Source organism: Mirounga angustirostris, unplaced genomic scaffold (genome assembly GCF_029215605.1).
Source record: "Mirounga angustirostris isolate CCGP_5_RB_7025 unplaced genomic scaffold, mMirAng1.0.hap1 SCAF_11, whole genome shotgun sequence".
In the NCBI taxonomy this organism is placed as follows: domain Eukaryota; kingdom Metazoa; phylum Chordata; class Mammalia; order Carnivora; family Phocidae; genus Mirounga; species Mirounga angustirostris.
The window spans coordinates 6646550-6674156 of NW_026991719.1; the positions used below are offsets into that span (position 1 = coordinate 6646550).

The following is a 27607-nucleotide window of genomic DNA, read 5'->3' on the forward strand; positions in this document are numbered from 1 at the left end:
TCGATGAGCGGGTTACGTATGGTGTATGGCGTGCTTGTAGTTGAACGTGGAAGGCAGAGTCAGAGAGGAAGATAAAGGGAAACGCGGAAAGTCCCTGGTTTCTCCGGGAGTCCTTTTGAGGTCCAGCCTCGACGAGGCACTGCTGCCCCCTGCTGGAAGGTTGTGGGATCTGCTCACAGCCTTTCTCCTGAAAACCCTTTGCTCTCTTTCAGAATGAGGTCAATGCCATCAAATGGGATCCTTCTGGAATGCTGCTAGCATCCTGCTCTGATGACATGACGTTAAAGGTAGTGATGGGAGGACAGGCCGTGCGGTGCACAACCCCGGGGGCCCAGTCACCGCTCCTCCACTGATTAGCCCTCTCCCCCCATTTCTGACTCGCTGTCGCTGTCCTGCAGCTACGTCCCGTTGATCCGTTGAGGGTCCTGCAGAGACTCCTTCCTTGCCCGTGGCCTTTCTCACGGGTGCACCCTGGCATGCCGCTCCCCCTCCCTGGCGGGTGACCTGCGGATGGGCCGGCCGCACTCCCCTCCCCGCTGGGCGGCGAGCTTCCCCAGAGCTCACGGAACGAGTGCTCTGGAACCACTGCTGGCTGGAGAAAGGGCATCTGCTCACATTGCTGCCCCTCTGTTCTCTAGATCTGGAGTATGAAGCAGGACACGTGTGTCCATGACCTTCAGGCTCACAGCAAAGAGATCTACACCATAAAGTGGAGTCCCACCGGGCCAGCCACCAGCAACCCAAATTCCAACATCATGCTAGCAAGGTAAAGCGCAGATGGCCCACAGCGCGGGCGTGGTTCCTAAAAGCAGCCGTGCTCCCTCCCCGCGGCCAGGCTAGTCACAGGGCCAGCAAGACTTACTCGCGTCCCGGGAGAGCGGGACATTTCACTGAGCTGTGGTGCAGACGTTTGTGTGCGGGTCCTTCCAAACTAAATGACATGGTGAGCTCGCTTTGAAAGCACCCACAAGACTCTGAAGGGACACCTGACTGGAGGTGTAAGGATGGTTTGAACCATGCGGTTGGAAGGAGGCACTGGTCGTGTGTCCCGGCTGTGAGCACTTGGCTTTGGTGGAGGCTTTTGTTAAGACAGAGGAAGGAACGGAGTTCAGTGGGGACGTCGGGCTTGGTTCCTTGGTTCAACTGGCAGCAGCAGGTGGGGAGCGTCGTGAGCGATGACAGAGGGCTGCCCAGCTCTAGCCAGACCTGACCCAACCGCTGATAGAGTGAACCCCCTGGGGCCCCAGCACTGGGAGGAGTGGGGTGGCCAGGCAGGCCAGAATTGGTCTGTCCCCGCGCTTGCTGGACCCCATTCAGGATGTAACGTCTACTCTAGGTACTGTGTTTTCAAAAGAACATTTGCGGGGCCAACTGAAGAGATGCTGGGACTGAATGCCAGGGTAACTGGGGGTGCGGAGCCCACAGCCGGAAGCAGCGCGGCTGTGTTTGCTTCGCTTGGCAGGGATGGTTTGTGACCCGGAACAGCCATGGGCTTGTGCTCGCGGTGGTGCAGAGTGGGACTGTGGGCGCAGGCGAAGGTGGCGGCCGCCTGTAAGTCGGGAAGAACCTCCGTGTTGACCACGTAGCGGAGCGGTGGGCAGCCTCGCCGAGCAGTGAGGACTCTTGTTTGCTGCAAGGGCTCGACCCGGCGCCATCTCTTAGAAAGCACTGGAAGGGAGTCCTGCATCCACTGAGAGGCTAGAGCCAGAAGAACATGGTGGCCGTAATTCCCTTAATTCGAGTAACGGTCCTAAAACCCACTTAACTGACTGAGCTAAAGAACACACTCCAGTCGGTTTTGATGGCCTAGAAGGTACTTGTGTTCCACGGTCCCCATGACGAGCGTAAATGACCCTTCAGTCGGTGGTAGGAAGGGAACGTACCCGTGGAGGGACTGAGTGCCAGGCAGCAGCTCTGTGATCCATGCTGTTCTCTCACGTGGGAAAATAAGCAGACTTGCAGCGCTCGGCAGTGTGATCGCATATTCGGATGGGGTTGTATTTTAATTCCTGTTGGTTTCCGTTTTATGCACTCAATTTGCTATTTTCGCAAGCTATTGGTATCATTTCAGTTGCTGACAATAGATGTTATCTTTTAAATTACGGGAGCATTTTAGAAAATGTGGTACGTATTCTGTGCAAGTATTTATCATCCGTATCTGTAGGAAATGCAGGGAGAAGTTAATGTGGATCTCAGCTTGTGTTCCTAATAACAGCCCCACAAGAAAGGAAGGAGGGAAGAAAAGATCTGTTTGAAAACTATGGCCTTGTCTTCACTATGTCCAGCTCACATTCTGGAAAGAAGAGCTCATGATACCCATTAAGACATCTTAGGGAAACGGAAGGAAAGCCAGGTGTTTTTGTGGTAATGTTTTGTGTCCCGTCTTCTTAGTGCTTCGTTTGATTCTACGGTTCGACTGTGGGATGTGGAGCGCGGCGTTTGCATCCACACGCTAACCAAACATCAGGAACCGGTCTACAGTGTAGCTTTCAGCCCCGACGGGAAGTACCTGGCCAGTGGCTCCTTTGACAAGTGTGTGCATATCTGGAATACTCAGGTAATCCCCAGGCTTCCTGTGACCCAGTCCTTTCCAAAAGGAAGGCCCTATAAACAGTGTTTTCGGGGACCCAGGCTAGGAGCAGCCAGTGGGGAAGCTGTGCTTAGGAACGAGTTGCCCCAGATGATGGCTTAAAGCCAGCCCTCCCTCCCCGGGCAGACCCCAGGCTCAGTGCTGCTGCCCTGTGCCCTGTCCGGGCTGTGGGTCCCCTCCCCACACTTGCCCCGTCTTCTCGTTCAGCTTCCTGGCATCAAACCACCTCCCTGCCTCATCCGCGTCTCGAGCACAGGCGTGCTCAGAGACGCGGCCGTCTGGAATCCGAGGTTGGGGGCGGAGAGGTGGCCCCCCATCCGAGGTTTCCAGGGGCAGCGGCCAGCTGGCCTGGGGCCAGCCCTGACCACCTCTGAGACCACCAACACCTGTGGCCCCACGGAGCCCATCAAGGAGTACAAAGGAGAGATGGTTTGCCGTGCTCATGCCATTTAACGATTCTTGAGTGAAAATATTTTATGTTTGCAGCAAAGGACAGGCCAAGAGTGGGTTGTCCTGTTCTCAGAACTAAAAGGAGACGATATTTGATTAAATGTAGCCACTGTAGGTTTCTCTGGCCATACCTGAGGATCGCAGAAATCTGAATATAAAGATAGAATGGACAGGAACTAGTAGAGTGAGTACAGTGTTATCTTGGGCAGTCAGCTCTTGGTTCTCCTAATGGAAGGGAGATGGTGGTGTGGTAGGAGTCCTTGAAAATAGCCAGTGATCCATTTTGTTGGATCTCAGGATGGATCAGACGGCTTCCCTGCTCCCCTTTCCATATGACCTATCTTCTAGATTCTCTTGGGCTTGGTTGACATTCGGATGCATTTGCGTTCTCAAGTCCATGTTCCCCTTGGGACAGGAGGTGGTGGGGCGTGGGCCAAGGTAACTGGCATTGGGGTGTAGGGGTCCACTGAGACCCCAGGCTTCCCAGGGACTGCCTTACATAAAACACATCCTCTTGCGGAAGGAGAGGTGATGGTGGGCTCTGCGTGGAGCCAGCCTGATGCCAAGCTGAGCCTCACAGCCCTAGATAGGCCTCCTGGAAAACTCACCCCAGGCACACTGTGCCAGAGTTCCTTCATGAAATACTTGCTGGAAATCATGCTGGATGGATTTGTAAAATAACATCGTTCATTAGGTGCCGTCTACTGTCAGAAACTCGTCGAATCATGATCACCCTCATTATCACCCCATTTGTATAAATCACAACACTCTTTGAGACATTTTTTTATTTTTATTATTACTTTTTTAGATTTTTTAATTTATTTATTTGACAGAGAGAGACACAGCGAGAGAGGGAACACAAGCAGGGGGAGTGGGAGAGGGAGAAGCAGGCTTCCCGCGGAGCAGGGAGCCCGATGCGGGGGGCTCGATCCCAGGACCCTGGGATCATGACCTGAGCCGAAGGCAGACGTTTAACTGACTGAGCCACCCAGGCGCCCCAGGACATTTTATTTTTTTAAAGATTTTATTATTTTTTTAATAGTTTAGATATTTGAGAGAGGAAGAGAGCGAGCGAAGGAGCATGAGTTGTGGGGAGAGGGAGAAGCAGGCTTCCCGCGGAGCAGGGAGCCCGATGCGGGGCTCGATCCCAGGACCCTTGGATCATGACCTGAGCCGAAGGCAGATGCCCAACGACTGAGCCACCCAGGCGCCCCAGGACATTTTATTTTTTTAAAGATTTTATTATTTTTTTAATAGTTTAGATATTTGAGAGAGGAAGAGAGCGAGCGAAGGAGCATGAGTTGTGGGGAGAGGGAGAAGCAGACTCCCCACGTAGCAGGGAGCCTGATGTGGGGCTCGGTCCTAGGACCCTGGGACCATGACCTGAGCTGAAGGCAGATGCTTAACCATCTGAGCCACCCAGGTGTCCTCTTTGAGACATTTTAAAACTCACTTTAATTCTCTGTGAAATGGGTACCCTCTCTAAATACTAAAAAAAAAAACAACATTGCTGACTTGTTCCTTGGGAACAGCTGTCCCAGTGTGCAGGGCACCATCGGTCCCGGGGCGGGGGGGGGGGAGGGCGGGGCCCAAGGGACACGCGACCTCCCCTGCCGAGTCCAGGCCACGGGCCACCATAGGGCACCTTGGGCTCCCGTGGTAGGACGTCTGAGAGGCACGCACCTGTAGCCACCAGTTTGAATTTCTGTTTTGCAAACTTCAGAAATCAGCTCTCCGCGATGAGCTACTGTGAGAACATTTCGGGGTCACGTCCCGAGAGTGGCTCCTGCCGGCGCCCCCGTGCGTCGCATCCTGAGTGCTGACTGCTTTGCTTTGCAGAGTGGGAGTCTCGTGCACAGCTACCGAGGCACTGGCGGCATCTTCGAGGTGTGCTGGAATGCCCGAGGGGACAAAGTGGGCGCCAGCGCATCCGACGGCTCTGTAAGCGGCACCTGCGGCTGGCGGGGGAGTGGGCGGGCGAGGGCGCGAAGGGGGAAAGCCAGGCAGTGGATACCTGGCTGCGCTTCCGGGCGGAGGGCGGGGTGATGGGTCCTGGTCTCTGAGGGCCTGGCACACAGCAGGTGTCAAATGAATGTGTCTTGGGGGAAGGAAACTTCTGGGCTGGATCCCATTGGGTTGGCACCAGCTGAGAATGGCCGCCTCGTCCTCCCTTCCAGGTTGTCATTCTGGTTAACGCGCTCTCAGGGAAATCGGTGGTTCTCAACCATGGGGATTCTGTCCCTGTGAGGACATCGGGCAAAGTCTGCAGACTGGCATTTTTTGGTTGTCCCTACTTCGGGGGTGGGGGGGACCCGCTACTGGCGTGTGGTGGGTGGAAGGCAGGGACGCAGCCAGCCTCCTCCCGGCCCCAGGACGGCGCCCCCAGCAGGGGAGTGTCTGGCTCCGGTGTCTGCGGTGTTGAAGCTGGGAAACTCACTCCTGCCTTGGCTCCATGTCTGTGCCCCTGACCTGGGCCCTGTGGTGGTAACGGCATGAGCTTTCCTTCCACAGGTCTCCCGGCCCCCAGGGGTCCTGTTCTGGTCCCAGGACATGTCTGGCCTTTTGATGCGTTCCTGCACTTGAGCTCCAAAGCAGGGGGGGCAACACTGGGCGGGCTTCCCAAGGGTCAGCCTGGGCCCCCAGCGTTCCCAGCATCCGTGTGCTCAGACTGGAGTTGTCCTCGACCCCGTCACATAGCGTCCACTGCCATTTGTTCCTAGCGTTGCCCTTGACCTGGCTTTTCCGTGCAGTGCTGTTTGCTTGGGGTTGGTTGGTCAGAGGCTCAGACACTCTTCTCTCCTTCGAGCTTCTCTGCATCTTCATGACCATGTGCCGATAAAACTTTATTTGCAAAACACGGGTGATGGGCCAGATTTGGGCCAAGGGCTCACAAGGCTTCTTGGTGTTGTCTGTGAAGGTAACAGTCACTTCCTCTTTCCTCCCAGGTGTGTGTTTTAGATCTTCGGAAGTAAACACAAAATACTCTAGAACAGAATTGTTAACGGACCAGCAGTGAATGTTGTGGGGGTGCGGCGCTCGACAGACACGGTTCTATCCGCTCCGAAACTGTATGAACTTGACTTGCATTAGAGTGTACTTGGAAATCAGCTCATCCCCGGCTGCGGGAGTCTCTTATTTTTTTGTAACCTTCATCAGGAAGTTTAAAACAGAAGCATACACAGTCCTATCAAAGGGGGAAAGGATGGTTTCCACCCAGAACATTCAGCCTGGGAAGCACGAAGCCACTAGCTAAACGGTGCACGGTTTGGTTTCCATCCAGAACAGGCTCTGATGGCTGAGAGAAAAGCAGGAGGAAAAAAAAAAAAAGGAAAAAAAGCTGTGCCAAAAAAAGGAAAAACAAGAAAAATGCTGTGATAAACCAAAAGGGGGGGGGGGCTCTCCTCCACGTGGCGGGTTTGTTTTTTCCCTAACAATCTGGACACTACAGTTGTTCTCACAAAGGATGTTCAAAGACCAGTTTGTACCGATGAAATGCGCAACTTTGTAATCCCAACACTTTCTATTTTCTAGAATCTTCTTTGTCCGGTGGTTTTTCTATTGGCTGGAATCCTGTCGTCTGGGGGCCTTCAGTCTGAGATGGAAACTGTTTTTGGTTTGTTGCTTCTTTCCCGTTGTCTGGCCCCCCTGCACCTTTCTCCTTCGTTCCGTGTGGTCTTGGTGTGCGGTACGCCCTCGGTAGATGCAGCCTCGTGGACACCGTGACGGAATCGGGGGCGGACAGCTTTCCCGTCCCCTCCTCCCCCTTCCCTCTCCCCCATCGCCCCTCGCTCACTCTCTCTCTGTCCCTTTCTGATAGTTGCTTCGGATCTTAGGTCTCAAGGGCACTTTCGGCGCGTAATAAGTGCTTTATGTAAGCAGGCAGGGCAGGGGGACTTTTTACAGGAGAAAAAAATACTTATAAGAGAGAGAGCCCGGAGTATTTTTGGAAAAAAAAAATATTTTTATGTTAAAACAATTTTAAAATCCTAAAATGGTCATCAGACATAGAGAGCTTTGTGTGATTCATATTTTAAACAAATTTTAGGAAGACACAGGCAGGGTCTGAGGTCGCTTTTTCCTTTCCCTTCAGCTTCATGAAAGGCGGTTAGAAGTCTGGGTGGGAAAAGGTCGGTCCTGTGCCTCGGTCACGGGATTGCTCTGCCTCGAGAGTGAGAGCCCGGCTTCGCAGATGAGCGCGGCATCTCGCAGGGCGCGTGTACCCTCGTAGCCAGAGGGAGAGGGCCGGAGAACGGTGCCCTCTGACCCCAGCAGTCCCCGGACCAAATGGTATCGAAGACGCCAGGCACAAGTCAACAGCTGAGCTCCGCATCCCCTCAACATCTCGTGGATGGCACCGTAGATACCGGTGGTCGCGTCACCGAGAGCAGGGTGACCCGTCCTCACAACGCCGACCTGAAAGGCTCCAGGATCTCCCCTGCTCTCCTGATGACAGAAATGAACGGGGAAGGAAGATGTTCAGGCCCGGAGGTGAATGACCTAGGTAGAAACGTCACTAATAATTTCTGCTGTCTTCATAATTTCTTTCTCTCGCAAGAGACTAGGAGAAAGATTTTTTTTTTTAAATAATGAATCTTTTTACTGTTTTTAAAAAATTAAACATGGCTTTGTGTTCCTAGAGGAGTTTCCTTTCATTGGATCAGGTGACCTTTGTAGTCTTGTCACAACCCGACAGGGACCTCGTTTTGAAGTGAACAATGGGGAAGAACCGAAAGATAAGGCCTCTTGTCTCCTCTGTTTCCCAGCGGGCACAGGAAGAGATGAGGAAGTTGGCCAGGCCTGGGGGTGGGGGGTCCGGTCGTGGGCAGGTGTCAGCTGGGTGTGTGTTCCAGCAATGAGACAGGATGTTCGAGGGTGGCCTCCGTCCATGCAGCCAAAACCCAACGGGCAGGGCAGGGCAAGGCCTTCCTACAGAACTTGGAATGGGCCGGGACCAGCTACAAAGACTAGAGTGTGTTCATTCTTCTCAGATCATTAATTGGCTTGGATATCGGAGTCATTCACGCCCTGTCTACACGAGACCAAAGTGCTCTGTGTCTGACTTGGGTATTTTATTCTGGTTCTGTTACCTAAATGCTTAGCCCAGGGGTCAGAGTTCCGTGGAGTCACCACTCCCATCTTTGAAGATAGCAGATGATTCATTGCCTGGCCCCAAGACATCATTAGGTTTGGGGTGCAGTTAGTTGGGGATCCAGACCAACACCATCTCAACTCCCTACCCCAAGTAAAAATGTCACCTCTACAGAGCTTAAGTTGTTGAGGGGTGGCCCGCGGTCGGGACATGGCTTGTGTTTGACAAGTCAGACGCTGTTGGGTGGCCATGGCGAGACATCCTGTAAGGGGTTCAGTAGATAATCTTCACAGGAAGGTCAGGAGCCCAGTCCTTAGCCTCCTGGTGACTCTGAGTCACTTGGGAACGATGAGGTAGGAGCCAAGGGCTGGAAGGCCACGCACAACACAGGCTTGGCCGCTGTGTGCAGGAGTGAAGCTGGTGAGGACAAAGGCCCACTGTCCGCATCCCTAGCTTCCCCGAGCAGCCGTTGCCGAGCAGCTCCCCATGGGCCTGAAGAGGGACCAACCAGGAGCGGGCGGGCAGCGCCCCTTCCATCCATCCCCACCCTCAGCACAACGACCACCAGCCATCGAGCCTGCGACACTCGCCCTCTGCCAGAAAGCCGGCAGCTTCATCTCCGTCATCGAGGGATGGCCCGTGGGTGAAGTTCCTGTTTGTCCTTTGTTTCCAGCTCTGAGGAATTGTGGGTAAATGCTTGTCTTAGTGACCAAATGGAACCTTAATTCTGAAATCAGAGTAACGCGATCCTTTGCAGAATCTTCGGTTGGGTTTCGAGTGACCAAGAGCGTGTCCCGCACGCCCACCTGGGAGAGGGATGCTGTCCCGCGGCAGGGGGAGCGAGGGCCGTCCGTGACAGGGTGTCCACCCTCTGACCCCACACGACACCTAGGACTTGACGTTCGTCTTTCTAAACCTCGATCACGGAGCCGAGTGAAGTGCACTTTGTCAAATGTAAGGGTCTGCTTTGTTATTTTTAGCCTTCTGTTCCACCTTTTTCTTTTTTATTTTAATCGTGTTTCTTGTCAAATGCAGAAATGTTCCTTCCGCCACTCACTGAGGTTTTTGAATTCTGGCTTCTGCAGTTTTTATTGTCTGTGTCAGACGTACAGCCAGATGTGGTCCTCTGTCTGCATTTTCTAGATTCTGTTCCATCCACATCGACCCCCGTTTGGTTCTCCTCCACCCTCACTCACCCTCATGCTCTCTGAGAAAAAGAATCACCTTGTGTGTTGTAGCTCATTTGTTTCAAGAGAAAATCAACAGATCATACTCAGTGTCTTGAATAAATCGCTCTATTTTGATACTAGAGAACTCGGTGGGTGTGCTTTCTTGCTCTCGCGGGGTTAACTCTCGGGCCCACGGTGCCACGGATGGATGAAGACGCCACTGTGCGTTTTCTCACAACTCGAGTGCCTCTTCCCGGGACCTCTCTGCTGACACAGGGCCCAGGGAACGGGACGGCCGATGCGTGAGGAACACCAGGCCCTGCTTACTGTTGGAGGCTCCATAACGGGGGCGCGTTTCCACGTGTTCCTTCGTCATTACGTTGTTCCAGGCTGGCGGCTGTAAGAAGTCCGAGCAGAGGAGTCTTAGCAGCAGGTGGGTCTGCTGGGATTCGGAGTTCAGGGACTGGCTTTGAGCCACCGGAGGAGCCCATAGTCACAGGCACATGGGAGACTCGGCGACGCAGACCAACGGTCCACAAATGCTGACCGACACGTGCTCTGTGTCACATGCCGAGGTGCCACCTTAATCGGCTGCTGGGTGTTACAGGATGACTGGGCATTGCTGTACCCAGCACTAGGGAGGAGGCCCGTGAGGAGGAGAGGCAGAGTGTTGTACAAGTCCTTCTTCGCTGTGCGAGTCACCAGGAAGGTCACGGTGTCCTTCCCGCCAATTCCAACCTGATCCTGCACTAGAACGAAGCGGAGGACTGGGGTCCCAGTGCTGTCGGGGGGTGAACCACGTGAGAGCCACAGGAAGGTCCTGGGGAGAACCTAGTAGCAAGCACGGCAGTGGGGAGAACAGCGCGGGTCAGGGTCCCCGGGATAGAGGCGTATGGGATGTGTGGCTTTGGTGGGAACACACAGCTTTAAACGGGGTTCTTTGTAAGAAGCTGGACTTCATTTTACTTGAGGGCATCTGCAGCTTGCGGTCACCAACAGAACGTCACCTGTCCGCATCGTGATGCGGTTCCTCGAGGATATTGGCGAATGTTCTTCGTGCTTGTGGGAAGGTTTCTGGGCACCTGTGTGTGCTGGGTGTGGTTACTGTCGACAGAGACCTGGACGCCGCCTTGAGCTGCGTGAGAAGGGGTAGGAGGACGTGGGAAGCAGTGCCGTGTATCCCTTACAAACCACTCAGAACGTGGCCGATATATATATATTTTTTTTTTCCAGTCTCCTTTTCCTCTGAAATGTCTCATCCATGACAAGGTAAGGCCCACAAGGGGACGCATTTCCACCCAGAGCAGGACGTGGACAGGGCGTGGGGATGGTGGGGGAGAGCGCGGGACACCGCTCTGCACGGAATTACCTTCCGCCAACATTTAGATGCTCTGGAGAATGGGGGGCTCAGACCAGGAACCTATAGTTTTCGTCAAGCCAAAGCGACTGGGGGAAACCACAGGAAAAAAACAGCCGGCTGGGATACATTCTCTCCAGACTGCACGCTGTGCATGAACATGAGGGCATTCCTAGAATAGGGGATGCGAGCAGAGTCCTCAAAAGGTATTTTAAGGCGTGATAAATCGACTGGCTCCTAAACTGGCCAATAAACTAAAATCACACGGAAGCTTCCTGGTAGGCACCGCCTCATCCTTCCACCCACACTATGCCCCAGCTACGACCGCCTGTGTGTGTCCAGCCAGCCCAGACTCGTGGGTCCCAGGTGCCGCGCCTTCATGGAAACCTCTCTCCCATCATCAGGACTGCTTTCTCTCCGCTGGATCATTGCCCTTCGCACCCCCGAGTTTTGTAGCACAGTAACGAGGCCCCCCTGCAGCAACCAGCCTGACTGGGAAATTGCTCAAACCAGGCTGCCCGCCGTTCTCTCACTTACTCCTTTGGGCGGCTCGCTCTCCTCACTGGAGTGACTTGATACGCTACGTGTCGGATCCTCACTCGCGTGCTCCCAGTGCATCCATGGGCTTGCTCGGTGCCTGCCAAGGAGGCGTGAGGAGGGATTCATGCACCTTCCGGCTCCCTGTCCCCCCTCCCCAGGTGACATGAACACCCCATCTAGGAGTTGTAGCTGGATCATCCCATCAGACAGGGGTCTTATTTGCAAGCTTCTGAACCTGACTCCGGCCAGTGTAAGCCAAAAGCAATGAATGAGGGTACTGGGCCCTCCGAGGAATCTCCGGAGGAGCAGACTGGAGGCCACACAGACGAGAATAGCCAAAATCAGGCTTGGGATCGGTTGCATGCAGGGAACACACGCACACACAGCACCGGGCGCTGCCCACACGGTGACACTGGACGCCGGACTGTGGCCCCTGAAAGCACCCAAGCTGCTTCCAAAGCGGGCGTGACTGCCGCCAACCCCTCACACGTGCTTCTGTCAGGCCATTCCCTTGGACACTGGCTTCTAACTTGGACTTGGGAGGGGGGTCTGGCTGCCAGGTCCTACGTCCTGCTGCGGGTGTCAGGGAGGCCGGGAAAGCGAGGAGATGGCATCTCTGCCTCTGGGGTGGGGGTGGGCTGGCCTCAGGCCACTGGGGGAATCCTCACGCGGAAGGGGGGCTTCTGACGCTGGGGGAGACCGAAGGTCGACAGAGTAAGAAGGCAGCTCCACTCCGAAACGCTAAGCGTCCACACCTCCTTGGCCCTCTGGATCACAGTGGGTGTGATCTAACAGAGGTCCATCCTCAGGAATGCACGGCCCTGGGCACCGCGGTCACAGTCCAAGGGTGCTGCCCTGAAGCCCATCTGCAACCAAGTGACTCTCCAGAAGTACAACTCTAGAAGCTTCCTAGACAGCTTTCCTAGAGCAAACGGGAGTTGGCTGACATGAAGGGAGGGGTCGTGTGGCAGAGCTGTCTGCAGGGTCCCAAGAAAACCGCGTCTTGGTTTTCTACAGACCTACCTAGGTGGCTCGCAACGCCAACGCACACTACAGTACTTTTGCCAGTAAGTAAAAAATACATTAAAAACTTTTAAATCTATACAGATTCCACTGATAGATGGATTCCAACCTCGGCAATGATCTAAAGCAGGTCCCAAGGTTTTCTCAGACTATGTCACTGCTCAGTACAGCATGGGGACCGACAGCTACATGAGTGATGGAGACCTGGCCCCTTCCCTGCCCCCAGGGGCGTGTGAAGGGCACGTGAAGGGCACGCTGTGCAGTCACCCCGGCTGCCCCGTTGGTCCTGCCGCTTCTCTACCCTGCTGTATCCGGTATCATCAGGGCTTTGCTCAAGAGCATTTGCTAGAGGTGGTGTTCAGACAGCATGCAAGTCAGGCCGGGAGCTCAGTTACAACTACTTTATTTTATTGACTTTTCTAAAGACCTGGATCCGACCTTTACATGACAGTAGCCAGCCTCAGAAAAACCAAGGGCAGCTAAGAGTCTGGAGAAGCTGCTGTGTGTCCGGTCTGGAAGGAATTCTCCTCCTGTTCCCAATCATGCTCATGGATCCTCTCTCATCAGAGACATTCCTCGGGAAGAAACCCTAACAGGGTGATGACAAGATTTGGGGGAGAACACAGTTCTAAAGAACGAGAAATGCAGAGCCTGAGCACATGGTGTCTGGACTCCTGTCCCATCCCTCTCATAGGTCTCCCTGGGGTTTGGGAACAGAGTAAACCTCATTTTCGTTGCGGGACACACTTGCGACATGGATTTCGAGTGTGCTGGCATCAGAACCTGGGGAGGAAAAGAGAAAAGACTGTGACGGTGTCGATGTCCCTGAGGGTCTCTCACGGGTCACCAATGCACCATTCCGTGGCCATCTTCAGCCCCCGCATCCCTTCTTCCAGGCCTCCGCACCGGTGGCTACATGTGTGTCTCGGCCGAACGACAGGGATGCTGTAGATCAAATGGAAACCGGCTGCGGACACAGGGAGGCTTTGGAGCCTGTGCTGTCGCAGGTGGGGAGCACGGGATCACGGGGGGCGGGGAGTGGGTGCCCATCAGGGAAATTACTCCCGCCAACAGCGTAATCCCGAAGGTCTGTTGAACCATTGCCAGTAACACACCTTCCTTCAGAACCTGAGCGGATCCTTTGGAACAGACGTTACAGTTGTTCTTTCATTCCACAAGTATCCAGACATGCGTGCTGTGCACCAGGTACGTACAACCTAGAGGAACACTCACATGGAAGACACGAAGAAGGGCGGCCTTTTCACCCGTGCATGGGGCAAGGGACTGCCCTTCATGAGTATCTCCAAATCCCGAACTCCATCCACCAATGGGCCTTGCTGGTCACTGGAGTCTCCACTCACGTCACACTCTGTTCACTCACAACGCTCAGGCACACAGGCCTCTCACACTGCCAGCCCAGTTCTACCACAGGGCCTTTGCACATCACTTCTGCCTGTAAAGCTTTTCCAGATTTTCTCACGGCTCCCTTCTACAGTTCATTCAGATCTCAATTCAAATGGCAGTGGTTGTTCAGCGGTAGGATTCTCGGCTTCCAGGTCTCAACTCAAGTGTTCCCTCATGCTCAGGGAGAAAGCCAGGACACCCTATCTAAAGCCACGCACACTCACACCAGTGGTCAGAGCTTCCTCCCGGGGCTGGATCAGGAGGAGTCTGGGAGAGCACGGGTCTGAGTACGTCAGACTCTGTGTCATGAGCGCTACAAACACGGGGCAATGTAGAAGGCGGGTGGAAGGACTGATTATGGTCACAGAACCTACAGCTGGATCCTGAGAATTGGGGTCGCCAAGAAGGATGGTGGGAGAAGACCCGCAGTCGGGGCGGGGAGCCTGCTCTTCCAGGAGACCAGGCACCAGCTGCGAAGGCTTCTAGAAGACACGTCTAAGACTGCACTGCTGCTGCAGGACCTGGTGGCACTTCAAAAAGATTCGATTTTCACAGGGTCACCCCCTGTTTATGAGGACGTCCTGAGCTCATGGGAACTTGTGTGTGACTTCTGTGGTCTTTTCAAAGACTCGGGGGGGGCTATCACATGGTGGCTTGTGATCAAGGTCTGGGCTGAGGACACTCCCCCCTGTGACCTCACACTTCAGGGCATGCTCTGGATCCTGTAGCTTTTTAAGAGTTCCCGGTTCTTTCATCCTTCCCCTGGGGCTCCATGGAGAAAATGCATTTGTACCCTAACAGCTTTCTCAGATGCCAAAGAGCCAAGCCACCTGAGCCCAGCACAGCCTGCACTGACGTCACTGTGGTCCCTGTGGTTGAGGGCCTGCCAGCAGGCCTGCATTCCCATGGGTTTTCTCTTCTGGTCTTAAAGGTCTCCATAGAAAGAGGGAATGTGCTGGCTGAGCAAGTCTCTGACATGATAATCCAATGAGGCCATTGGGGGATTTGTACTAATTCTCTGTTGGTCCACAGTATGAATACCTGACGAGTGTCCCTGCAGGATATGCAGATGCCAGCAAGCTCATGATGCCCAAGGGCCAGCCCCCTTCCTAGTCCCTCTCTGACGAGCCCTGCCAGCCCAGGCAGGTTCTTGGGAACTTCCTGGCCCCACACAGATCCAAGATCTAGGAAAGCACACTGGGTGTCTCTTGCACCCTCACCTATCGTTCCTGGATTCCTTAAAAGCCCTCGATCCAAAAGCCCAATCCGTGGGCACCCATGAGCCGCAGAGAACACAGACACCTGGGCCTGGATCACCTTCAAGGTGTTGACTTTGATCTAGGGAGGGCACGAGAGTGAGAGGCCTGGGGTATGTTCTCTTCCACACTTCCCCAGCAGCTGCCATCCACGGGGCCACCCGGTGTTACATTCAGGCGGGCAAGTGACAACAGGGAATGAAGGCTAAGATAAGGAATTGCGGTAGTGATAGGCAACTGTGGACAAAACAAGTGTGGAGGACACAAGGGAATATAGGAGAGACAGAACTGTGGGAAAGAACGGGAATTCTGGAGAGAATGGGGAACTGTAGGAGAGAAATGGAATTGGAAGAGACAGAGTTGTGAGGGAGCATGAAAAACTAAGGGAGAGAATTGTGGCAAAAATGGAGTATTGTGGGGAAGAACAGAGAACTGTGGGGAAGAATAAAGAATGGTGGGAGAAGGAATTGTGGGGAAGAGCAGAGTACTTAAGAAGAAACAATTTTAGGAAAGACAGGGCATGGAGGAAAACAGCATTGTAGAAAAAGACAGATTTGTGAGCGACAATAAAGAATCCAGAATTGTGGGAGAAAGTGGAAGATTGTGGGAAAGTGAACTGAGAGAAGTAGACCGTAGAGAGTATGGAAAATTGTGGGAGAGACAAGGCACTGTAGGACAAAGGGGATTATGGGAGAGAAGGATTTGCACAAGAGACAGGAGACTGTGGGTGAGACCAGGGATTATGGAAAAGGAAGGAAAATTGTAGGACAGAAATGGAATTATGTGAACAAAGGGATTATAGAGGAGAAAGGGGAATTGTGGGAAAAGAGGGATGATGAGAAAAATAGGGCACTGTGGGAAAAACAAAGATCATGGCAATGAAAGGGGAATTGTGAGAATGATAAAAGATAACGAGAAAGGGGCATTAGGGAGAACAAAGGAAACTGTAGGAAAAAAATGTATTATGGGAGAGACAGGGACTAGTGAGAAAGGACAAGGGTGGGGGAGAATGAAGAATTGTGGGATAAACAGGCAGTATTTTTTTTTTTTTTTGCTTAAATTTTTTTTTTTTTAACATTTTATTTGACACAGAAAGCACACACAGGGGGAGCAGCAGAAGGAGAGGGAGAAGCAGACTCCCCACTGAGCAGGGAGCCCAACTCCCTGGACCCTGGGATCATGACCTGAGCCAAAAGCAGACGCTCAACCGACTGAGCCACCCAGGTGCCCTGCTAATGTTTATTTTTAAGTTTTTATTTAAATTCCAGTTAGTTAACACAGCATAATATTAGTTTGAAATGTACAATCTAGTGATTGAACACTTCTATACAACACCTGGTGCTTATCACCACAAGCACCCTCCTTAATCCCCATCATTATTTAATCCATTTCCCTCCACCTCCCTGCTGGAAACCATCAGTTTGTTCTCTATAGTTAAGAGTCTGTATCTGGATTTCTCACTCTTATTTTTTACCTTTGCTTATTTGTTTCTTAAATTCCACAGATGAGCAAAATCATATGGTATTTGTCTTTCTCTGATTTATTTCATTTAGCATAATACTCTCTAGCTCCATCCATGTCATTGCAAATGGCAAGATTTCATTTTTTTTGAATAGCTGAGTAATACTCCCTTGGATCTTCTTTATCCATTCATCAGTCAGTGGACACTTGGGCTGTTTCCGTGGTTTGGCTGTTGCAGATAATGCTGTTCTAAACGTCACGGTGCAAGTATCGCTCTGAATTAGTATTTTTGTATACTTTAGGTAAATACCTAGTAGTGCAATTGCTAGATTATAGGGTAGTTCTATTTTTAACTTTTGGGAAACCTCCATACTGAAAGACACTAATTTAAAAAATACTAATTTTCAAAGATATATGCACCCCTGTGTTTATTGTAACGTTATTTACAATAGCTAAATTATGGAAGCAACCCAACCATCCAACAATACTTGAATGGATAAAGAAGACGTGGTATATACCTACAATGGAATATTATACAGCCATTAAGAGAGAATAAAATCGGGGCGCCTGGGTGGCTCAGATGGTTAAGCGTCTGCCTTCGGCTCAGGTCATGATCCCAGGGTCCCGGGATCGAGTCCCGCATCGGGCTCCCGGCTCTGCAGGGAGCCTGCTTCTCCCTCTGCCTCTCTCTCTGTCTGTCATGAATAAATAAATAAAATCTTTATAAAAAAAAAAAGAGAATAAAATCTTACCATCTGCAACAAGAGAGTATAATGCTAAGTGAAATGAATCATGGAAAGACCAATAGCATGTGATTTCATTCATCGTGGAATTTAAGAAACAAAATAAACAAAGGAAAAAAAGAGACCAACAAAAACACCAGACTCTTAAGTAGAAGGAACTAGTGGTCACCAGAGGTGAGGTGGGTGGAGGGATGGGTGAAGGAGATTAAGAGCACACTTATGAGCACTAAACTTTAAAACTGCTGAATTACTGGGCGCCTGGGTGGCTCAGTTGGCTAAGCGACTGCCTTCGGCTCAGGTCATGATGCCGGAGTCCCGGGATCGAGTCCCGCATCGGGCTCCCTGCTCGGCGGGGAGTCTGCTTCTCCCCCTGACCCTCCTCCCTCTCATGCTCTCTGTCTCTCATTCTCTCTTGCAAATAAATAAAATCTTAAAAAATAAATAAATAAAATAAAATTGCTGAATTACTATATTATACACCTTAAGCTAATACTGTACAATATTTATGTTGCAATTTGAAAAATAATTAGAGCATTAAACAGAACTGTGGGAGAGAACAATAAATTGTGCAAAAACAAAGGGTTATGGGAGGCAAGAACTGTGTGAGAAAAGGGGAGCTGCAGGAAACTACAGAGAACTGTGGGAGACAGAGCCATGTGGGAATGACAAGAAGCTGAAGGACAGAATTGTGGGATAGGAGAGGAATTGTGGGGGAGAGAGGGCACTGTGGGCAGGACAATATTGGAAAGAGAGTATCTGGAAAGAAATGAAGTGGTGGGAACATGGGGCGATGGCAGAGAAAGAGGAGTTTTGGGAGAGCGCATTGTGGGAAAGACGAGATCACGGGCATGAAGAGAGTATCGCAAGGGACGGGAATTACGGGGGAGAATGCATTCTGGGACAGAGTACCAATTGTCTCTGTTGAGAGACGGAATGTGAAGATTTGCGAGAAAAATAAAGCATCAAGAACTCTGGGACAAAATGGGCAACTACTAGAAAGAAATAACTGTGAGAGCAACACGGCATTAGGGAAAAACAAATGATCACACACACACACACGCACATAAAACCAGAAAAACTGTGGGACAGAAAAGAGACTGGGAAAAATTATGAGAGACATGAATATGGGCAGTTGAAGGAAAAACGGATTGTGGGAGAGTCAGGGGACTGTGGGAGAGATGGGGAAATTGGGAGGAATGGATTACGGGAAAAGCAGGGAATGGTGAGAGAAAGAACAGGTTATGGGAGAGGCGTGGGACGGTGGGAGAAAAAACAGATTATGAAAGAGCCAGGGCAATGGGGGAGAAGAAATGGATTGTGGGAGAGACAAGGGATTGTGGGAGAAGTGAGGAATGGTGGGAGAACAAGGGGATTGTGGGAGGGGCGGAGAATGGTGGCAGAAGCAATGGTTTATGGGAGACATGGGGCATGGTGGAAGAAGTAGGGGGTTGTGAAAGACGGGAATGATAGACTAAATGGTTTACTGGAGATGGGGGACATGGTGAGAGAAGGAATGGATTGTGGGAGACGGGAACTGTGGCAGAAGAAATGGATTGTGGGGGGCATGCTGGGAGAAGGAATGGATTGTGGGAGAGGCAGGGGATTGTGGGAAAGGTACTATGGAAGAAGTGAGGAATGGTGGGAGAAGGAATGGATTGTGGGAGTTGTGGGGCATGGTGGGAGAAGGAATGGATTGCCGGAGGGGTGCAGCATTGTGGGAGAAGCAGGGTCTTGTGGGAGAAGCAATGGTTTATGGGAGATGGGGTACATGCCGAATGAAGAAATGGATTGTGGGAGAAGCAGGGGATTGTGGGAAAGGGAATGGATTGTGGGAGAAGTGAGGCATGGTGGGAGAAGCAGGGTTTTGTGGGAGAAGTAATGGTTTATGGGAAGTGTGGGGCGTGGAGTTGAAGGATTGTGGGAGACATGAGGAATGCTGGGTTAGAAATGCATTGTGGGAGGTATGGGGCATGGTGGGAGAAGCAATGGATTGTGGGAGTAGCAGGGTTTTGTGGGAGATGGACATGGTGGAGGAATGGATTGTGGGAGAGGCAGGGGATTATGGGAGAAGTGAGGCATGATGGGAGAAGGGATGGATTGTGGGACACGTTAGGAATGGTGGGAGAAGAAATGGTTTATGGGTAATGGTGGACATGGCGACAGAAGGAATGGCTTATGGGAGAGGCAGGGGATTGCGGTAAAAAGAATGGACTGGGAGAAAGGCATGGTGGGAGAAGGAAGGGATTGTAGGAGGTGTGGGGCATGGTGGGAGAAGCAATGGTTTATGGGAGATGGGGATCATGGCAACAGAAGGAATGTATTGTGGGAGCTGTGGGGCATGGTGGGAGAAGCAATGGTGTATGGGAGATACAAGGGCATTGGGGGAGAAGAAATGATTTATGGGACATGTGGAACATGGCGGCAGAAGCAATGGTTTATGGGATATGTGGGGGCAGGGTGGGAGAAGCAATGGATTGTGGGAGATGTGAGGCCCGGTGGGAGAAGCAATGGTTCATGGGAAACGTGAGGAATGGTGGCGGAAGAAGTGGATTGTGGGCGGGGTGGGGCACGGTGGGAGAAGCAGGGGATTGTGGGAGGGGTGGGGCATGGCGGGCGAAGAAATGGTGTATGGGTGATGTGGGGCATGGTGAAGCAATGGATTGTGGGAGACGTGCAGAATGGCAGAAGAGGCGGGGAAATAGCTGGAGAGGCAGGGGATTATAGGAGAGTGGGCAGTGGCGGGAGAAGGGACGGGCTGTGGGAGAAACCGGGAATGTGGGAGAGAAATGGCACTGTGAGTAAGATACAGCTCTTCCCCTCACTTAGGCCCACTATGTTCTCAATAGGCCAGGAGCCTCCTGCCTGGGGACAGACCTGTGTTCTCTTCTAACCACGACCCCTCAGTCCCCGCTCATGCCCTGTGCCTCAGCCCTCCCCGCCAGCCACCATCTGCGTGTCCTGTGATCCAGCCTCTGTACGGCCATGTCCCTCTCTTTGGACACAGGAACAGCCTACCCTACACAACACCCCTCCACCCAGACCCCTAAGACACACCCCACATGCGACGGCCGCACCCCTCCACTTAGCCTGGGCCGGCCCTCCGCCCCCAAACACTCCTGCCGGCGCCCCAGCCCCAGCTGCGCTCTGGCCACGCCCCACTGCCACGTCACACCCTCACGGTCCGCCCCAGCCAGGCCCCTCCCACCAGGGCCCCACCCCCAGCCTCCGGCCAAAAACACACCCCTTGCCCCTCTCCCCCAGCGAGCAGGCACCGGATCCAGGCTGACTATACGGTGTGGGGAAGGGATCTCCCGAGAAACACACACCTCCTTCTCCCACCCTCCCCACCCTCGACGCCAGCGATAAGATTAATACCACACTTACGAATTTATCCCTTCTGAGAAAAGCGTCCTGGTTAAAGGAGGGCCAGAAACTTGGCACTAAACTTCTTAATGCTCATGAAACGAGGAAACAAAGATTTTAAGTTTTTCTGGAATTCGTAAGATAAAAGTCAACCAAGTTTATGTTTGTGAGAAGTTCCCTTTTTCTCGACTTTTAGTTCTGAGCGTAATTCAGATTCCTCCTAAAGATGGTACTTTACATGCCACTGTCATAAGAAATGACATATAGGTCCCCTCAGTGGAAACTTGCCACAGTCACAAAACATGATCATCACATCAATTCTCCCACACAGATGCACCGGGTCCTCTTCTAGGCAAAACTGGCCTTTCATTGGCCACATATAAAATGCAAGCTCTGTAGCAGAATCTGCAAAAACCCTTCATCATCTGTTCCCAACCTGCCTCTCTGGCTTCTGACAACAGGTCACACCATCCCATGCTGTGGCCATCCCCAAACCATACAAACAGACGTTCTCCTCTGTGTCTCCATATAAGGTCTTCCCTGTCTGGTTATCTTTCTCCTCTCCCATTCGGGTCTGCTGTGCAAGACCCAGCCTGAACACCACCTCCTCCACAAACTCTCACCCTTGATCCCCAAACCAACACAAGTCCCTGCATTTTCTGCATTCCTTCAACACTTCACATTTTTTTCAAATAAAAACAGCATTGTCTTTACTTATTTGTAAGTTTCATACATTATATTTCGCAAGGACACTTACCCCCCTGACTAAAATGGTGTTGACAATACAGCAGATGCTCAAAAACATTTGCTGGAGATCAAATTCACTTAACTTATGTTAAGTGCCTACAAAGTGCCTGACCCCACATCAGATACTAATGGAGGTTCAAGGTGAGCCTATTGGCCTTGGAGTGAATCCTAAAATCACAGATGCTTCAGAACGTGATGAATAAGTCAATTCACCACAACAGTAACTGTGTTAACCCCTTTGAATTATATCTCTGGGTCTTTTCCCCCCCATGTAACCGTATTTTCTGCATTATGGATAGCTCCCTGTTACTGAAAACAAAAACAAAAACAAAAACAAAACCCAGTATCAAACCAGCTGGAAAAAAGAGAGGAAGAAGACCGCCCAAGACCAAGCCAGATCTCAATCCCAAGATGCCCACTTAGAAGAGCTGGCTGACACTTGCAGCAGGAACACTGCGTGGGGGTAAACTAAGCCGAGTCTGCTGCGGGGGATCAGTCTGCCCTGGGCTGTTTCCCTCCTTGTACCACCTCTTTAGCCCCCAGTGAACTGCCTTGATACTTCAGATGCAGCTTAGACATTTTCACTCTCCTGTTTTGCTTCTGAATTCCACTCCTCAGACGAACATTTGCTCCATTTTCCCCCTCAAGCCATAACACTTCAGATTATGCATTAACTACACAGCATACAGATCTGTTCAACCTTATGAAAAATGACCATCATTACCACCCTATCAGAGGTAAACAAGCACTAAGTGAGATTTGCTAGAAGGGCTTGTTGTCAGCTCACTTGGACGAGGCTAACTGAACGTGACGAGGCTAAGTGAACAGTCCTGGGGCCAGCAGCCACCAACCCTTCCTTGAGGTTATCGTGACAGCTTTTGCATGGCAAGTCCATCCCTTATACTTAGCTTGTATGTCACCTAGCTTCTCAGAACCTTAATAAATGGTGCTATTATTCAAAGACAGAGAGCTTAACTCATTATGCAGTCTTAGCAAAAAAAAAAAAAAAAGTTGAAGATCTCAACTCTTTGTTTTCCCAACTTTAACTGAGGTATCATTGACCTATCTCCCCAACTCTCACATTACTAAGAATTCTTTAGATCATAACTAATTAGTCTTATTTTTCAGTTTAGGCCTTCAGTTAGCCATGAGCTGCCACCAATTTTCCATCAAAAATCTGTAATTTAACATTATTACAACTGACCATTGGGCACTTTCACTATGTGCAGGTGACATCATACTATATATATAGAACACCTGCCAGACTCCACCAAAAAACTACTAGAATTCATAAAGGAATTATACAAAATCAGTATACAGAAATCCATTGCATTTCTATACAAGAATAATGAAGCAGCAGAGAGAAAAATTAAGAAAACAATCTCAGGGTGCCTGGGTGGCTCAGGCAGTTAAGCATTTGCCTTCAGCTCAGGTAATGATCTCAGGGTCCTGGGATCGAGTCCCGCATCAGGCTCCCTGCTCAGCAGGAGTCTGCTTCTCCCTCTGCACCCCCCTCCTGCTCATGCTCTCGTTCTCTCTCTCTCTCACAAAAATAAAATCTTTAAAAGAAAGAAAACAGTCCCATTTACAATTGCACCAAAAATAATAAAATACCTAGGGATAAACTTAACCAAAGAGGTGAAAGACCTGTACTCTGAAAACTATAAAACACTGATGAAAGAAACTGAAGATGACACAAAGAAATGGAAAGACATTCCATGCTCAGGGATTGGAAGAACAAATTTCATTTAAATGTCCATACTACCCAAAACAATCTACAGATTTAATGCAGTGCCAATCAAAATACCAACAGCTTTTTTCACAGAACTAGAACAAATAATCCTAAAATTTGTACGAAACCACACAGGACCTCGAATAGCCAAAGCAATCTTGAGCTATCACAATCCCAGATTTTAAGATATACTACAAAGCTGTAGTAACCAAAACAGTGTGGTACTGGCACAAAAATAGACACATAGATCCATACAACAGACTAGAGAGCCCAGAAATAAACCCATGACTACAAGGTCAATTAATCTTCAACAAAGGAGAAAAAATATACAATGAGCAAGACATACTCTCTTCCACAAATGGTGCTGGGATAACTGGGACAGCCACATGCCAAAGAATGAACCTGGACCACTTTCTTACCAAATACAAAAATAAACTCAAAATGGATTAAAGACCTAAATGTGAGACCTGAAGCCATAAAAGTCCTACAAGAAAGCAGAGGCAATAATTTCTCTGACATCGGCCGTGGCAACATTTTTCTAGATATGTCTCTAGAGGCAAGGGAAACAAAAGCTTTCTGGGACTACATTAAAATAAAAAGTTTCTGCACAGTGGTGGAAACAATCAACAAAACTGAAAGACCTCCTACTGACTGAGATAAGATATTTGCACAGGACATATCCAATGAGGGGTTAGTACCCAAAATATATGAAGGACTTATAGAACAACACCAAAACCACAAATAATCCAACTAAAAAAATGGACAGAAGACATAAACGGACATTTCTCCAAAGAAGACATCCAGATGACCAACAGACACATGAAAAGATGCTCAACATCACGGAAATACAAATCAAAACCACAAGGAGATACCACCTCACACCTGTCAGAATGGCTAAAATCAAAAACACAAGAAACAAATGGTGAGGATGTGGAGAAAAAGGAACCCTCCTGCACTGTTGGGGGGAATGCAAACTGGTGCGGCCACTGTGGGGAGACCGTAGAAACAGAATCACCATAGGATCCAGTAATTCCACTTCTGAGTATTTACCCAAAGATTGTGAAACTCATAGACATATGCACCCCTATGCTTATTGCAGCATTATTTGTAATAGTCAAATTATGGAAGTGCTCAAGTGTGCAATGATAGATGAATGGATAAAGAAGATGGGGTGTGTATACACCCACAGACACACAATCAAATATTACTCAGCCATAATAAAGAATGAAATCTTGCCATCTGCAACGATATGGATGTAGAAGGTATAATGCTAAGTGAAATACACCTGGAGGAAGACAAATACTATACGATTTCACTCATGTGTGGAATTAAAGACACAAAACAAACAAACAAGAAACAAACGAAAAAAACACTCCTAACTCTAGAGAACAAACTGGTAGTTACCAGAGGGGAGGTGGGTGGGGGGATGGGGGAAACACGTGATGGGGATGAAGAGTACACTTATCATGATGAGCACTGAGTAACGTATGGAATTGTTGAATCACTATCTTGTACCTGTGAAACTAATAAACACCGTACATTAACTTGTACTGGAGTTTTAAAAAATAAGAAAAGATTCAGGTCTTCGTTTGCACCTGCACGGTGAAAGGGTAACAAAACAATCTCAGGGTGCCTGCGTGGCTCAGGCAGTTAAGCATTTGCCTTCAGCTCAGGTAATGATCTCAGGGTCCTGGGATCGAGTCCCGCATCAGGCTCCCTGCTCAGCAGGAGTCTGCTTCTCCCTCTGCACCCCCTCCTGCTCATGCTCTCGCTCTCTCTCTCTCACAAAAATAAATAAAAGTGTATCTCGAGGGCCATTCACACAGTCTTTCTAGAGGCTTTGCCAACTCACAGAATGTTACTTACTGATGGAGCTTGTTTGTTTGTCCCTTAAACAAGGGCTTTAAATCAATAGCTCCTATTTTTACCCATATTCTTTCCACAATCAAAAATACCGATTGCATTCCTTGTTTTTCTCAAAAAGCGTTCCTCATATGCTTTCTTTTTCCTCCAAATTTTTCTCAAACTGGCGTTTCCCCTTTGCTTATTCTATTCCTAGCTTTTCTTTTCTTTTTTTTAGAGAGACAGAGAGAGTGCACGAGCCAGGGAGGGGCACAGGGACAGGGAAAGAAAGAATCCCAAGCAGGCTCCCTGCTCAGCACAGAGCCATGATCCATGACCCTGAGATCATGACCCGAGCAGAAATCAAGAGCCGGATGCTCAACCGACTGAGCCGCCCAGGTGGCCCTATTCCTAGCTTTTTTATTTTGTCCAAGACACTGTGAGATCCTTGGGGGCCAGGTTTGCCCCTCTGGTCCCCTCACCCCACACAGCTCCCAGCGTAAGGCCTGGCAGAGTTGTGGGAGGTCACTGGTCATTATTACCAGAACCAAGTACGGTTCTATCCAAATAATGCAGTATTATTCAGCCATAAAAAGACTGAAGTTCTGACTCAAGCTACGATGTGGATGAACCCTGAAAACATGATGCTAAGTGAAAGAAGCCAAACACAAAAGGACAAGCGTTTGTCCATTTAGATGAAATGTCCAGAACAGGCAAATCCACAGAGACAGAAAGTAGATCAGTGGCTGAGGGGAAGGAGGAATGGGAAGGGGTTGAAAATAGGTATAGGGTTTGCTTTGGGAGTGATGACGATGTTCTGGAATTAGATAATTGCACAACTTTGCGAATATACTAACACTCAATGAAGTTTAAAGTAACTTTAAGAGGATGAATTTTATAGTATGTGAATTAGATCTCAATTTTTAACAAAAGCACGGGAGGGAGGCAAAGGCAACATGGGACTAGGGCCAATCTCTGCAGCTACAAGTCTGACGGACTTCACTAGGGAATGCCAACACCAGCGCTTGTGTAAACATCCAAACGCCAAGATTTTTAAGATGTTTCCTTATTGCACTATTTCCCCAAATATAAATTGACTAACCAAATGGAGTTCAAATTTCAAAGACAAAGTCTCTGTCACGCGTGAATTTCTCCAGTCCGTCAGCCTTGCTGAGGGCTTGCACTGAGGAGGAGGGAAGGGAAGGAAGCTTCGAGACAGCGGCCAGAAGCAACCCATGCCCTGTTTCTATTGGCTCTGTTTGCTTTCTCGAAAAGCTCTGTGTGAATACTCCTGACCTTCAGCGCAGACCAATGAAAGCAGGGGAGACACTGACTGGTCTTGTTCCCTGGCGGTGACTGGGGCTGGAGGCACGCTGGGATGGTCAACATTTCTAATGTTTTACTTGACTTCCAAAGATGGGCTTGACCACTTTGAAACACCAGGATGGGAATCCAGCAAAACTGAATAGATCAAGATAAAATCTTTTGGCTCATTCCCCAGGTGGTCCCATGCTAACAGCAACTCTCGGTGTTCTCTCATCCTTGACTAAGGATTTGCACCAGAGAGAAAGTCGATAAGAACATGGTCTCTGCCTTTTTGCTCTAGCCAGAAATACTGTTTTTCTTCGAGGCTTCCAATTACAATCAGACAATACTCATCTCAGAGAATCAATCTATCAATTCATCACTATATATTTTGGCCCCGAGAATAAACCAACCTGGTCATCTGAAAACAAACCCTCCTTCAATGCAGCTGAATTGAAGGAATGGAAAGAAACAACCTCTAAAGCCATTTCCAAATAGCCTCGGTGTTATCTTCCCTTCTCTCAAATTTCAACATTATTTCCGTACAAACTTGTCTGGATTGTGTGGTGTTTGTCTTTGACTTCACACGTGAGTGTGTGTGTGTGTGTGTGTGCGTGCACTTAGCTCAGACAACACGTTGGGGAAAGCAAATTTTTGGATCCAAGCTTTAGGACAGCCTAGTTATTCTGAGATACTCGTTCTGAACTGGGGGGTCACTGTGCATCCAGGGGATATTTGTTGATGTCTGGAAACAGTGCTGGTTGTCACCATCAGGATGGGTGCTCCTGGCAGTGAGTGGGCAGAGGCCACATCCTCTGCCCCGCATCCTACAGTGCCCAGGCCGTCCTCAGAACAAAGAATCCCCCAGCCCTAGATGCCAACGGTGCTGAGAATGAGAGACGCGCTCGGAAGACAGACACAGTAGATGGGGCGAGAGGTTGACGGAGGAGGCTGGTCCATCTCTGCCAGCCCCAGTGTCAGCTGAGGAAAGGTCAAGAAGCCTCTATGTCCCAGAACACACTCAAGTCGACCTTCTTCAACATTCTCTCTGGCTCTCTTTTTAAACAACCAGTGGGCGCCCATAACATTATAGCTACCAAAGGCCTTCTAAGGATCAATCTGCTTGTAGATTACAAATGATTAGGTCAGTTAAAGCTCTGCAGAACTCAGAGTGGTGATTTTCAAACTCCTCCTCATCAAAAGATACATTTGGGCTAAAACAAAGCTTTACAAGGAACCTCAACAGGGAGAAGACTGGTACATTAGCAAAAAGTCATTTTGTAAATTACAATCTGGACTGTCATCAATTAGAACGATAAGGCTGCTTTTGTCAACACAAAACTCTGAAAACCAAACACTGAGGTCTGCAAGTGACCTGCAAGTTTCCTGTGTTTTGATTTCATCGCATCTTATCCAGGAAATTGTTTCGCAGGGCTAAGGAGCTGGAAATGTACAGTTTTAAGGAGCTCATCTTCCCAGCTCTGGGTAGCCCTCGCTTAAACCGGGAGGGCAGGGGAATGTCACTGAGCTCCACGA

At 50.1% G+C, this 27607-nt stretch overlaps 2 protein-coding genes across 11 annotated transcripts in view; one reads left to right on the forward strand and one right to left on the reverse strand.

The window, feature by feature from the left end:
• TBL1X (transducin beta like 1 X-linked) overlaps positions 1-27607 on the forward strand; it is a 244372-nt gene that overhangs the window by 213546 nt on the left and 3219 nt on the right. For 6 of the 9 annotated variants that reach the window (XM_064573711.1, XM_064573715.1, XM_064573712.1 and 3 more), the window contains 3 exons: positions 213-287; positions 639-766; positions 2392-2557. In XM_064573711.1, the coding sequence (XP_064429781.1) occupies positions 213-287; positions 639-766; positions 2392-2557 (369 nt within the window). Of the gene's footprint in view, positions 1-212; positions 288-638; positions 767-2391; positions 2558-4879; positions 4982-5985; positions 9444-27607 lie in introns of those variants that run through there. The other 3 variants (XM_064573716.1, XM_045874292.3, XM_064573718.1) reach the window with 2 other exon arrangements.
• Positions 12606-27607, reverse strand: part of GPR143 (G protein-coupled receptor 143) — a 37695-nt gene continuing 22693 nt past the window's right edge. For both annotated transcript variants that reach the window (XM_064573719.1, XM_064573720.1), the window contains one exon: positions 12606-13001. In XM_064573719.1, the coding sequence (XP_064429789.1) occupies positions 12765-13001 (237 nt within the window). In that variant the 3' untranslated portion in view covers positions 12606-12764. The remainder of the gene's footprint in view (positions 13002-27607) is intronic.